General features: G+C 38.1%; 2 protein-coding genes across 2 annotated transcripts; both read left to right on the forward strand.

Moving 5' to 3' along the window:
* Positions 1 to 414: 414 nt before the first annotated feature.
* Positions 415 to 5,811, forward strand: LOC113107705 (tubulin alpha-8 chain-like). Its single transcript, XM_026270384.1, has 5 exons — positions 415 to 568; positions 2,674 to 2,896; positions 3,135 to 3,283; positions 4,429 to 5,109; positions 5,205 to 5,811. The coding sequence occupies exons 1-5, from the start codon at positions 566 to 568 to the stop codon at positions 5,496 to 5,498; spliced, it is 1,350 nt and encodes a 449-aa protein (XP_026126169.1). The 5' UTR covers positions 415 to 565; the 3' UTR covers positions 5,499 to 5,811.
* Positions 5,812 to 9,901: 4,090 nt separating this feature from the next.
* Positions 9,902 to 14,215, forward strand: LOC113106826 (lysine-specific demethylase 5B-B-like; the record flags this gene model as incomplete). The annotated part of the gene is made up of 4 exons (XM_026268844.1): positions 9,902 to 10,249; positions 13,308 to 13,385; positions 13,849 to 13,971; positions 14,204 to 14,215. Coding segments are annotated over exons 1-4 (366 nt in total), but the record flags the coding sequence as incomplete, so codon positions are not given.

Here is a 14,215-nt window from a genome sequence, read left to right on the forward strand (position 1 = left end):
AATACAGTAAAAATATTATTTTGTAAACAAAACCCAGAAAACTACTGATTTCAAAATTAGTTAAAAATAATTTTCTATGATTTTTTAAATAAATTTCATCACTGCCTTTTTTGTTTTACTTCGGGTGAATTGCTCACTGAACAAAGATTGTAAATATTTGGGCGTTGATGGTTTATTTGTTTGTCAGATGAAATTTGAAATTTCTTAGGAAACCTCCCCTTTTGTGAATGTGAAGAAGGAAAATGCAGAGAGACGTTCGCTCTCGACTCGAGAACGGTGTTGCAATACTTTCAAATATAAAGACGAGAGTTTGGTTACACCAATCGTATGGCGAGGAGGGTGCGGGTTTCCTACGCTGACCAATCGCGCTTTGCGGCGGGCGGTGTTTGTTCACGCGCTTATATAGACGGAAGCGCGCACTTTGGACCCCTCATTGCTGTGTTGGCGGAGATACGTTACGCGTCTGCAGTCAACGGAGCTCAAAAACTACTTTTCTTTGCTAATTTGCACTGAATTACCTTTCAACGTTTTCTTTAAAACTTGATTCCACGAAACCTAAGGCAAAATGGTAAGTGCGATTACAGTTTTAAAAATGTATTCTTTATAGCTTTAATAATAAAAAGTCAAATGTGGTCTTTCCCACCAAAACGAGTTATTTTTGAAGTTGCGCATTATTTAACTGTTTAATTTATTAGTCGTGTGGCTGTTGTTTAAACATCTTAAAGGGCCAGTTGACTTAAATGTAACCGTACTGTCATTCAGTTATGACTTTTGCTATTCCTTGGACCACAAAATTTCATTTTGTAAAGACTTGCGTTACATCCTTCATTCACGTTCAAAGGATGCGACCTTTCGTCTCTTCCGTGTATTCGTTTTCGCGTGAAATAATTCGTGTGCGCCATGCAGAAAGTACGACACACTTTGAAAGCGATTTTTCCCCCAGGCCGGTATATATGGTTTGATCGTAATATGATATAACTTAACTCAGAAGCTGGCGCGAGGAATTCGTGGAGTCCCACCGCAGAAGGCCGTTCACGCGCACGGTCCGGTTAGAGCGCGAGGCTGGGGGATGGGAGTCTGCTGACTGTTTTCCCCCCAACTTCTACAGAATTTTCCCCCTCAAGATACACTTGGAGCGGTCATTCATTTAAAGTACCGTACCGTTACTCGTTTTGGTCGTCGCTTTGATGTTGGTGGATGAATAATAATTCTCTTGTATCTCTATTACGCCACAGCTCAGGTTACTGGCTCCTTCCTGTCGCCCATTTTGCGATAAAGCCCGAGAGATCAGAGAACACGCACTCTTGAGTCACTTTACTACTTTTAACCTTAACCTGAAAGATCTTGTGCTTGTTTCACAAACATTCTTATTTGGATGTGCTTGAGATACCAACTTTCACCTGGACACTTTAAGGATATAGTTCACCCAATATTTATAATTCTGTCCTTTGTTCAAAACCTGTTGCATTTTTACGCAAATGGGGATCTTAGGCAAAATTTCAAAGTTTCAGTCATCTTGCAAGTAATTGAATCCTTTCCCCCTCTATATAAAGGAATTGGATGGTGACTGATTTTAATTTAAAGTTTGTTCCACTGAAGAAAGTCACGCAGGTTTGGAGCATTCTCGAAACATTATTTTAACACGACGAAGGGACATGCATTGTGCAAATAATTTCTGAGAGATTCAGGAAGTACATATTTACCGGATATAAGTGTTCAGACCAGATAATGATTAATTCAATGTAAGAATGTCCTCCGTTTTCCAGGTTTGGTTTCGAAGGACACAAATATTTGAGATCAGGTTTTAAATAATAATAATAAAAAAACATAACGTATGTAAAAAAAAAATATATATATATTAATTAGGGGAAAAATTAATCCTACATTTAAAAAAATAAAAGTTTGCTTGTGGCTAAATATTAAAAAGTTGATGGATTTTAAACGGCGTTTTAATGACGCTGTAAAGTGAAACATCACCAGGCTGTTTGCGCCCTCTGCAGGTAGGTTATCGGTTCATATTATGTATAAGCAATATTACATTATGTATTTTTACTGTTGTTCAATACAATCATGTAATTTCCTGGTTTTGATATTTTATTTGAACCAACTATTATAGCCTCATCGTTAGTTTATATAAATAGTCATACTAAAGCCTGGTTTTCACCCAGGTCTATTTGTTACAAAAAATATCAGATTATTAATTATCAAAATAATCAGAAGATTACTTAATTACCAAAATAATCATTAGTTACAGCCCTAGATTAATACAAATATTTTGAAATACAACTGCATTGTTTAACTTTTTGTAATTAAAGGTAAAATATCTTGTAATTTGTACACTTCTTAAAAATAGTATTAAAATATCGTCACGTTTAAATAAACCAAGTATCTGCATTTTGTCTCATCTCGTGGATTGTCACACCCCAGTGTCGATATAGCTTTTAATTTTACAAGTGTATGATACAGCTGTCATTCTTTAGTTTAGGTCAACCATATATTAATGAAAAAAAGAAAATCGGTTTGAATAAAGACAGCAATTACTTTGCCACAGTAGCCTTTCAAATGTTAAAATTGCCGCAGTCATTTCTTGCTGTGGATGTGTTGGCCCGGCCCCAGAAAAAAGTTCAGGATCAGGGATTTCTGCTTTAACCCCTGCTCTTTTTCTTTGTGTAGCGTGAGTGCATCTCCATACATGTGGGCCAGGCCGGAGTACAGATTGGCAATGCATGCTGGGAGTTGTATTGCCTGGAGCATGGCATCCAGCCTGATGGCAATATGCCGAGTGATAAGGTCATTAGTAAAAGAGACGACTCCTTCAGCACTTTCTTCAGTGAGACTGGTTCTGGGAAGCATGTGCCACGATCGGTGTTTGTGGATCTGGAGCCTTCAGTCATTGGTGGGGGATTATTATTATTTTTTCATTGTTGGTTTAATAAATGATTCCAATTAAACGATCAATCATCATAAAACTAAGCTTGTAGCAAATCTTTGATTTATGACACCTGAAATGTTAAAATTAATGTGTCCATTATGTCCAACATCCAGAGTACCGTAGTTTCAAAATGTGTAAATCGTTGGTTTTGTTTTAAAGAGCTGGATTTCAAAAATAAATGTAAATCGTATTTCTGTTTCAGATGAGGTCAGGACTGGGACCTACAGACAGCTGTTTCACCCAGAGCAGCTCATCTCTGGGAAAGAAGATGCAGCAAACAATTACGCCCGCGGCCATTACACCGTTGGCAAGGAAATCATTGATATAGTGCTGGAGCGTGTCCGGAAACTGGTATGAATTATGATTGAGTTACAGAGAAATGCAAAGTAGAGACGTACTAATAAGACGATAAAAGTGTTCATGTTATGGCCATTATTTTTTTCTTTTTTTGTTAAAAGTAACAAATAAAAATTAATCTTTTAAAATGCTACTAGTGATTTTTGGCTGTCACAATTTTTTGTACAGTATGAACAAATTGATATTTTGAGGTTCACTAATACATTTAATTTTAGTTAATTTTAATATTTATATTTAAATACGTAATAAAAAAAAAAAAGTAGATGATAGTAATGATAATCTGAATTAGGGGTGTGCGATATGACAATGTTTGATGATGGACTTTAAAAAAAGGTCTTCAAGATCCGCTTTTGAAGAAATATCGTCGTATTGTGCTCAGGGTTGGGCCGATAGACAATGCCATCATCCATCGCCGATACAGGGCTAGCAAAACTTCAAAATCCCTAGTAGCGCTTCAGGCAGGTACTCTTCAAATTTTGGTAGCCCCAAAATTTAAATAGCCCCCCTGACTGACCATAAACCCTTAGAAAGTCTTGTTGGAAATGCATTAATTCTCTGCCACGAGGTGGCGCTTTAGGAGCTCTGAATTTATTCAGTGACATCATTGCCTTTTGAAGTTTAATCCAGCCACATCGCGACTCTTGTTGTCGTTATTACCCTCCACAACTGTTAAGACCTCTTGAAATAATTAAAACATTTCTTATACTATTTAACTTATTTGAAACTTTTAATGGCCTAAAGTTTGAAACTAATGACTTTAGAAGTTAAGGAGATGGAAGGATTATATATATTTAAAATTATTAATTGCATTAATTTTGTGCATTGTTATACATAGAACTAATAATGCATTAAAAGTTGTGTACTGTGCACTTTTTTCATCTAAAAGTACTGCTATATAAACCAAAGTGTAATAATTGGTTTGCAAATGAGCTGATACAATTTGATCTGTGGGGTATTTTGGGCTACACCCAAAGCATGCACACTAAAAAGCCCATTAAACCGCACCTTAAGTAAATTGTCTTTTGTGCTAATATTGTCAAAACTTTTTAAAATCTTGTTCCACAATGTAGTTTCTAAATTTTAAAATTGTGCCGTTAAGACAATACATCTGATAACACGAGTTTTTTTTTTTTTTATAGACAGACCAGTGCACTGGTCTCCAGGGTTTCCTTATTTTCCACAGTTTTGGTGGAGGAACTGGCTCTGGTTTCACCTCCCTGCTGATGGAACGTCTCTCAGTTGACTACGGCAAAAAGTCCAAGCTCGAGTTTGCCATCTATCCTGCTCCTCAGGTCTCCACCGCTGTGGTTGAGCCATACAACTCCATCCTAACCACCCACACCACCCTAGAGCACTCTGACTGTGCCTTCATGGTAGATAACGAGGCTATCTACGACATCTGCCGCAGAAATCTCGACATCGAGCGTCCCTCCTACACCAATCTCAACCGTCTCATCGGCCAGATTGTGTCCTCCATTACCGCTTCCCTGCGCTTTGATGGTGCCCTTAATGTTGATCTGACCGAGTTCCAGACCAACTTGGTGCCATATCCCAGAATCCACTTCCCCCTGGTCACATACTCTCCCATCATCTCTGCTGAAAAGGCTTACCATGAGCAGCTGTCTGTGTCTGAGATCACCAGCGCCTGCTTTGAGCCATCTAATCAGATGGTGAAGTGTGACCCCCGGCATGGGAAGTACATGGCGTGCTGTATGCTGTATCGTGGTGATGTCGTTCCCAAAGATGTGAATGCCGCTATTGCCAATATTAAGACCAAACGCTCCATCCAGTTTGTGGACTGGTGCCCAACTGGATTCAAGGTGGGAGAGATTGACAAGACAATATATTAAATGTTCTTTCTTCACACTTCATTGAATTTAATGTGGTCTCTTTTTTTTTTTTTTTTTTTTAACAGGTTGGCATCAATTACCAGCCACCTACAGTGGTCCCCGGTGGAGACTTGGCCAAGGTACAGAGAGCTGTGTGCATGCTGAGCAACACCACGGCTATTGCCGAGGCCTGGGCCCGTCTGGACCACAAGTTTGATCTGATGTACGCCAAGCGTGCCTTCGTTCACTGGTATGTCGGAGAAGGAATGGAAGAGGGAGAGTTCTCCGAGGCCAGAGAGGATCTTGCTGCACTGGAGAAAGATTATGAGGAGGTTGGCACTGAGTCTGTGGAGGATGAAGAGGAGGGAGAGGAGTATTAAAGATACTTTAAGAGGCTGATTTGACACCAGTTTACAGTCAAGAAGAGAAACTGGTGATACTTCAGCACTTATAGCAGTATTTGCCTCTCCATTGCCAAGCTGCTTTATGAATACCCAATGATGGGTAACAAAGCCCTGATGTGTGTTTATAAATGTTGTTTTGTTCTTTTCTATACCTCTTTTGTCTTATTTCAAAGAAACGAGTTGCCAAAGGCATTTCTGTCTGTGAACACTTTTTGTAAGCTGTCTTTGTCTCTCACACATGCTGTAAGTGACTGATACAGTTTAAAAATAAACTTGTCATGTGTCTTGATTTTGTGTATTATTCCCAAGAATGCATGAATTGATAAGTGATGTGAAGCTTTAGTCTTCATGATGCTTGACGTTGCATTTCCACTGGCATGTAGCTAGCACAGCACAGCATGCGTTCAATTCATTCCTATGGAAGTTGAACTTAAAGGGGTTATATGATGCGTTTTAAAATTTTCCTTTCTCTTTGGAGTGTTACAAGCTCTTGGTGCATGAAGAAGATCTTTAAAGTTGCAAAGACTAAAGTCTCAAAGCCAAAGAGATATTCTTTATAAAAGTTACGTCAACCACACCCTCCTAAAACGGCCCATTCTAACACACCCTTACATCTCTATATCTGGATGTGGTAAGATTTGCATAATGCCACCCAAATGTTCATACAAAGAAAGACATAACATATATTATATTTGGAGATGCTGTGTTTCATTGTAAAAAGCAACACTACTTTGTTTGGCCTTCCAAAAGACCAATCCCACACATTTCCGTTGAGTTTATGAATGCAATGACCAATCAGAGGCGTTCAGATGAGCTGTCACTGCGCATGCTGGCTAACCTTATTCTCTTATCAGAAACAAATTTAAGATGTAAGACATAACTAACAGTGTAAACCGCTTTAGATATTATCTGAGTTTCTGAGAGTGAACCCACTGGACTCAAGTGAAAATGTTCTATGCTCTGTTTTTGTATAATGAAAGAGCTTATAGGCTTATTTACAATGGGTTTTTTTTTTTTTAATTAAAATTACAAATCCGTCATTTTGAAAATATATCTGGTACTTAAGTAAAAAGTAGATGGACTAAAAATAGATTACACTATTAGACTACTTTGCCCTTCACACATAGATAAACTGACAATCTATAAAAGTACACCTATTTGAGAATTGAGGTATTTCATAATTTATTTTGGGAACAATATTAATTTTTTTAAATAACCCCTGCTGGAAAATAAAAATGGACACCATTACAAAATTTGTAATGGTTTAACTGGTTATAGTGAGAGTTGTATTGGATTTACTGGAAACTAATGGATCCTGTAGTTCTCTACTGGTAATTGGTTGCCTCCTATTGGTGGCTTGTTAAAACACTACAGAAAACCATTTTTTCATGATTAAATGTTGATTGTGGAAGCCATTCAAACCTTCGTTTTGTTTTTCAGTAGGAACATAAGCCTATATCAGTTATACAGTAATATTGGGGCTGCTATGTGTCACATGACAAGCATGAGAGCCCCCCCCCCCCCCTTCACCCCCCTGCACCTCAAAAACGATGACCCTGACACTAAAATACAAAAAAAATGTATCAAATACATGAAACATGATGAAATGTTATAGATTACTTCTAGAGATTGCAGTGATATGTGGCATGATTAAAAATGACAATGAATAATACTTAAATTAGGTTGAGATTAATTTGAAAATTGTTCCCCCTAAAAGCACAAGTGGCCCCTGCCTGGACCCCACAGTTTTTGTGGTCTAAAACTGCCCCCGCATCACACCACAGCTGTGATCTGAAGCAAAAATTAAGCCCTTAACATGTAGGCCTACCGTATGACCACACAATTTGTAAAATTGTCATGTTACTATTTGAAAATCTAACTTTCAATTTAAAACCTATTACAGTGCATGTGGTAAAGAGGTTTGCATACTTAAGATAAAGAAAGAGGGTACTAAAGATCCAAACAGTAAAGTTTTGTGTTGGTAGTAAACAGTATGTGAGATAAGGAGACTTGTATTTGGCTTATTCAGTACTCAAATGTTATACCTACATTGGAATACTGCAAAAAGGTTACTATACCACTCTTCCCTATTAGTCAAACAATTTATTGTGTTTATATAGGCAATTTATTATTTTGACAGCAGTGTTAACCAAAGTTGCCCCATGTATCATCAGCCTAAAACTCTTATCGTTAGATGAAAGTGTTAAACTTGTCAAAATAATCAATAGAGGAGGGGTATTTTTTTCTGATTCTGTGCAAGAGGGTGTTCTTTTTCTGACCCAGGTTCAGTAGCTCGTTTTTTCCAGGCCCAGGAAAGATTATGTAAGCACATCAAAAGTAAAATGTATCTTTACTTGCAAAATACCATTTACAACGATTCTTTACAATTCTGTGCAAAACATTTCATAAAAGCAAAATGGTTTATTAATTTATGCAATCAGTTTTCACTCCAAAAGAACAAAAACAAGGCTTTAAAACCACATTGTTTTTAATTCATAGCATGCAAAAATCTGAAGACAAGGTTGCTTTGAATGGCAGGCAATTGAGACTGTAATTTGATCATCTACCAGCAGGGGCTAAGTGGCCCATGCTTCAAACCATTAAAGTGAGGTCTCTCAAGGATTTGCAGCTTTTGGCTCAGACCATGTTACTAACAATGGCCACAACATTCCGTTTCCTCCCGCTGAAAACCAATCCTCAAGCACTTACATTTTATGACCGCATAACTATAATATATTTTTTAGCTGGGAGACCCAACAAAGTTAATATTTATTTTTTAGCAATTTCAATAGGTGTACCTGTTAAAATATTTGGTGTGACCTCAAGATATATATTTTAACACATTGCCCATTCTAGATTATTAAAAAGGGTAAAATATATTTATTATTAAGTTATATATATATATATATATTCTGATCTAAATGATGGTCAACCTGCAATACAATAATTGTGTTTTTTCACCTCAACTAATTTTGTAGACATTTTTGCCCTCCCACATCAAAATACCTTAAGTAAAAATAAATTAAACTAATGTACACCATTGATCATTTTAATGACTTTGCGATGAAAGCACCATGATCCAAACTTAAAGGGGGCAGCTGTGGCCTAATGGTTAGAGAGCCGGACTAGTTACCACAAGGTCGCTGGTTCAAGTCTCGGTGCTGGCAGGAGTTGTAGGTGGGAGGGAGTTAATGAACAGTGTTATCTTCAACCCTCAATACCCATGAATGAAGTGCCCTTGAGCAAAGGCACTGAACCCCCAGAAGCTTCCCGGGTGCTGGATATATACCTGCCCACTGCTTTGGGTGTGTGTTCACTTCTCACTGCGGTGTGTTCACTTGGATGGGTTAAATGCAGAGCACCAATTCCAAATATGGGTAACCATACTTGGCAAATGTCACGACTTTCAAATGCAATAGGACTACTATTTTTCCTGGAGTTTTTTCAAATAAAACAAAGACTTTCATTCCACTTCAACATGTCCATTCATGTTAATCTACAATAAACTTTCTGAATCTCAGTCTCATACGTGGCCTTGTTATTTATACATTGAAATATAGCATTTATTACAACGTTAGTTTAACATTTAAGTGAGATGCTACTAGATTTGCCTTTATTTCAAAACACAAAAGTAGACCACTATTTAAAACGCTTTACTACAACGCCCCCTCCCCCGTGCAATTCGTCACACTCTATACGCAAGTCGTCCAATCAGCAGCCGAAGTGAGTATATTTAAAGAAGAAGTCCCGGCCACTATCAGCTGTCACCTGAAGATATCCATACGCGGAGGTAAACACTGGGGCGGAGCGAGTCAGTTGACGGTTTCGAGCGCATGCTGTTAGCAGAAGTGTGTTTAAAGATACAGAGAACTCATAAAGTTTTTAAAATTACAGTAAACCGTGTGGAACACACGTAGTATTTCTGTAAAGTTTTCACGTAATCGTACAACTCGACATTGCCTTTGAACTTGACAAAAACCGGACTTCCTTGAACATATAAAGATTTGAGTCTTTCATTTTATATAACACCTCATTATAAGTAATCTGTAAATAACTGAACAGTTCGAACTTTCGTTTGAATGCAGCGTAAATGTGAGGAGTATGTGTAGTTTGTTTCTTGAGCATTAATAGCGCCTGTACTAATGTAAACGAATAACAACGTATTTCCAAGCTGTGGTTATTAAGCATATATAAGGCAAACGGTTTAAATTATGCAACAATAAACGGTAAATATCAAGGCCGAATTTGTCCCTTTAAATTGGTTATTCAAAGCTACAAATGAGTGGGCACCACTGATCTATATATATAACTATCTATATTTTAGATCAGTGGTGGACACGCTAGCTTTGTCTCTAGATTTTTGAGCGGATGTGGTCTCAACCTAAGAGCAGTCACGTCACGGAGAGTGTGTGTATGTGCGCGCGCGTGTGTGTGTGTGTGTTGATTGTTCGTGTTGTTCAAGTGTTAGCCGGACTGGGGGGAGTAAGGACGGACAGACCGTGTTGAAGATCCCAGGAAGTTCTGTCTACGCTTCGCTGAGCGACTCGATTCTGCTCCGGAACCGGACCTGCAGGATGACCCAGCGGGGCCCGTCCGAGTTTACCCCACCGCCCGAGTGTCCGGTGTTCGAGCCCAGTTGGGAGGAATTTGCAGACCCGTTTGCGTTTATCAATAAAATCCGACCCATTGCCGAGAAAACCGGTATCTGCAAGGTTCGACCGCCGCCGGTGAGTACTGTCCGGACGGTCTGAACCGGGTCGGATCTGCGGAGTGATTCAGAGTTCGGTTTAAAGGGAAAGGTCTCAATATGGCGGCGCAGTGACAGCGCTGCCGAACCGCTTTGTGTGTAGCTATAGGAATCATATGCGAAATAACGTCGTCCAGGGTCCGCGAGCGTGTTATAACTACTTTCTGGTCTCTGAGCGTGTAGTTCACGGCTGGCTCGGTTCTAGTGCTGGATTAAACGTCACGTTTACTTGCACTTTAGTTTGCAGATTGTCAGTGTTAATCGTTAATACATAATACTGTTTATCTCTTTATATTTGTATCATGTATATTGAATTATTAGTACTGGTGTAGTTGCTTCTGCATCTTTAGTGACATTGACGACCCATCATTTCCTCATCACTGGAATAAAAACACTTTTAATGAGTTCCGTGTACTTTTAAGTATAATTTAATGTCGACAAACAGACAAAAACCATAAAGAGACTAAGAGATATGCCAATGCGGAAATAAACATTTCCTTTCATTTTCACCATACCACATTGACTATACATATAGCCTATATATACTATATAAACTTGAGATTTGTTTATATTTTATTGCATTAGGCTATTACCTCAATGAGAAGAGTGTGTTAATATAAACTAATAATACCATCATTATATAGTTATATCATCTTATTCTGGTCCGAACGAACGCATTCTGTTGCGGATTAGAGAATAATGCAATTAATTAATTACTGTTTATACCTAGCAACTAAATATAGTTCACATATTAGCGAAATGATCCGGCTCAGCCTTTCGGTGTTAATCTGAATCCGAGTCCCTGACTCCCGAATCTGTCTAAACCAGTTTGTAGGGTTTCGGTGGCTCTGATGGCGTCTTTATGTGAGTGAACATTAGACAAGCCCAGTGCCACGAATATTATAATTTATTCATCTCTGAATATGGTTTTGTGTGCCTGAGAGAACCGAATATTGTACTTTACAATCGTATATATTATAGACATTTAAAACACATTTTTGGTTTATAGCCAAATTTAGGTACCATGTTATTTTAAATGCTGTTTAACGTTACTTGATTGTTGAAAATTCTCGCTCCGTATGTTGTGTCCATGATCAAACCGCTGCTTCTGATCTGATTCTGATCTGATTCTGGCGTCGGGTTTGATGTGAATTCGACTTCTGATGAGAATCTATTAAACTCGCAGCTACGTGACGTGATTCACGCTTGAGGGTGGCAGCTGAGAGAAAGCGTAATTACGTGAAACAAGCGATGATTAACTGGCAAAATATATCAAGCATCATTAAAGGACGACGGCTTCGTATCAGTGACGATAATTAATATCCAAAGAAGTGATGTTTTGATGGGGTTTTTAATCTCGCAAGGGTTTAAAGCTGAGAACGTTTTCAAATGGCCTCTTGCTTTCCAACACCATCATAGACGCGCACTGTATTCTGGCACGTTTTAAAGTATTTGGACCGTGTGAACGATTCACAGGCTCGGTTCGGCTCACGAGCTGGTCCCGGACCTTAATGTAACTGTATGGATACCCTCGGGCCGGGCTTGTCCTCCATGTTGCGAGCAATGTAGTGAATGAACCATCTGGCCATTTTGTGTCTTTCTGTAACTATGCTGCCTGAACAGCAACAGGAAATAATTTGGGTAAATGGATTTAATATGCACAGAAATTACCTTAATTTTCTTGATTATGTGTAGCTGATGTAAAATATATGGATTGTGGTGAATATCGTTCGTAATGTAAGGCACAAATCATCTTATTACAGTGGTTTGTTGTACAGACTCTCAATGGTGTGCCTTTGGATATGCAATTTATGTGTTATGAGGCAAAAAAAAAAGTAAGCTCCGAATAAAACACTTTTCATGTGATTACATAATCACACTATTATTATGAATGTATGAAAGTAACAACTACGGTTGAATTCTGAAGCTTAAATGTAAGGTTTTGAAGCTCATTTTAATTGTGATATTATATCCTGAGGTGACTTTTGGCTAAGAAAGGGTAACACTTTATTGATCCCAAAGAGGGTAATGTCTGTCTCAGTAATCAAACTATTAATTACATTGTGTGTATCTGGAGACACGATTGCATATGTGTTGCTGTTTTTCTGAATGCAGTTGTAAGCATGTGGTTATGGAGGCCGGAGACAGAAAATGTGTTAAACTTGGTCTGAAAAGGTTTATTTTAGGTGATTGAGCTGAACGAAAACCACAGTTTCCACCGTTTAAGCCATCTTCAGCAGGTTGCATGTGAGTGAATGTGTGCTTTTAGTTTGCATTTAGCCCCTGTTAAGCAGACACACATTCACAAGATTCTAGACCACAGAGACCACTGGAACACACAGTTCCAGTCACATCTGAGCAGGTTCAGGTCCCTTCAATTCATTTTATGAATGCAAAGAAAATATTTAACAATAGTATGTAACCTGATTAAAATGGCTCAGGCAATATGTATTGTTCCAACCATGTGTATCTACTTGCTGTTTGTGTAGATAATTGTGTGTGTCCGTTAAAATTATCAGTGTCCAGTACCTCAGTATAAAAGTCTTCTCTAATAAAACGCGAAAAACAGTCCACCACCTAATCAAAATCTCTTTTGTGTGCATGTATGTGTGTTAACACATTGTTGATGAATTCACATCACAAACCTGCAAAGCCTGAATTTAGAAAATCATAAAAATAAAAATGATGTCTTTCATTAAGCCTCTATTGTTTTTACCATGTTTGTGTTTCTGACCCCAGTAATAATGAGTTAAAGGCTCAACTCAAGGACACATAATGCTGTTTAGAGTTGCAGTTTAATGGGGCTGAAGTCTGTTTTTGTGAATATTTGTGATGTAGCTTTGCTAGAAATATAAATAGAATGCACTGGACTGTACAACTTGTTCAGTGATCCCCACTGGATGTCACAGATTGATTTTGGTGTAAAATTATGGCGTTGGATATTGAAGTTAAATATATTCAGAAATCAAGCCATTTAAAGTGTAAGTTCACTAATTGTTTGCTTGCTGTGTTGTGTGTGTGTGTGTGTATTTGTTTAGGATTGGCAGCCTCCATTTGCATGTGACGTTGACAGACTTCATTTTACTCCACGAATCCAGAGGCTCAACGAGCTTGAGGTAATTTTACAATTTTGCTTCGAGCTAGAAGCTAGTTTGCACAAATTTGCCTATATGATATTTTAAAATATCTCCACAAATATAGTGAGACATGCTGAAATCTAACTTGCGAGATCATCTGAAGTGCTTACTGTTTGAAAAAACTCATAAATCAGTCAAATCATTTGATGATATCAACAGGTTTGTCACAGGGTTAAGTCTAGGGTCAGGGTTTAGCAAATATCACCTCTGTTGGAAAGCAATTGTCTAGATGAGATAATATAGTGAAACTGAAGGCTTGTGCTTTGTAAAGTCAATGGTCACAGTCTTGTCAGAAGAATTTGGGTCTGGCTTTTGAAATGGCTGATATTTAAATAACACCATCTCTGAGATGCTTAATAATTAACATGCACCATTCACAATTTTGCTGTATCTTATTTTCTCTTTTTCTTGGCTCTTCCATTACCCTCCCCCTTTCTTACAGGCTCAAACAAGAGTTAAACTCAACTTCTTGGACCAAATTGCCAAGTTTTGGGAACTACAAGGATGCACACTTAAAATTCCACATGTGGAGCGGAAGATCCTCGATCTGTACCAGCTCAACAAAGTGAGTGAGTCTGTCATTCAGGCTTCTTTATTGGACTGGACAAGTTAGGCCTCATCACTTATGACTCTGTTCAGTATTTTTAGTTGAAACCTGTTACTCATCTCTGTATGAGTCACAGAGTAATTCATGTAACCACTGAGTTCTTTTTTTATTGACCAAGCGAAACAAAAGCATTGAATGTTTATAATGGTTCTTGCAATGAAGTCCAACACTTTCTTTCTCAATCTGCCAGTTGGTTGCAGAG

The sequence above is a fragment of the Carassius auratus genome, chromosome 8, assembly GCF_003368295.1.
Source record: "Carassius auratus strain Wakin chromosome 8, ASM336829v1, whole genome shotgun sequence".
Classification (NCBI taxonomy): Eukaryota; Metazoa; Chordata; class Actinopteri; order Cypriniformes; family Cyprinidae; genus Carassius; species Carassius auratus.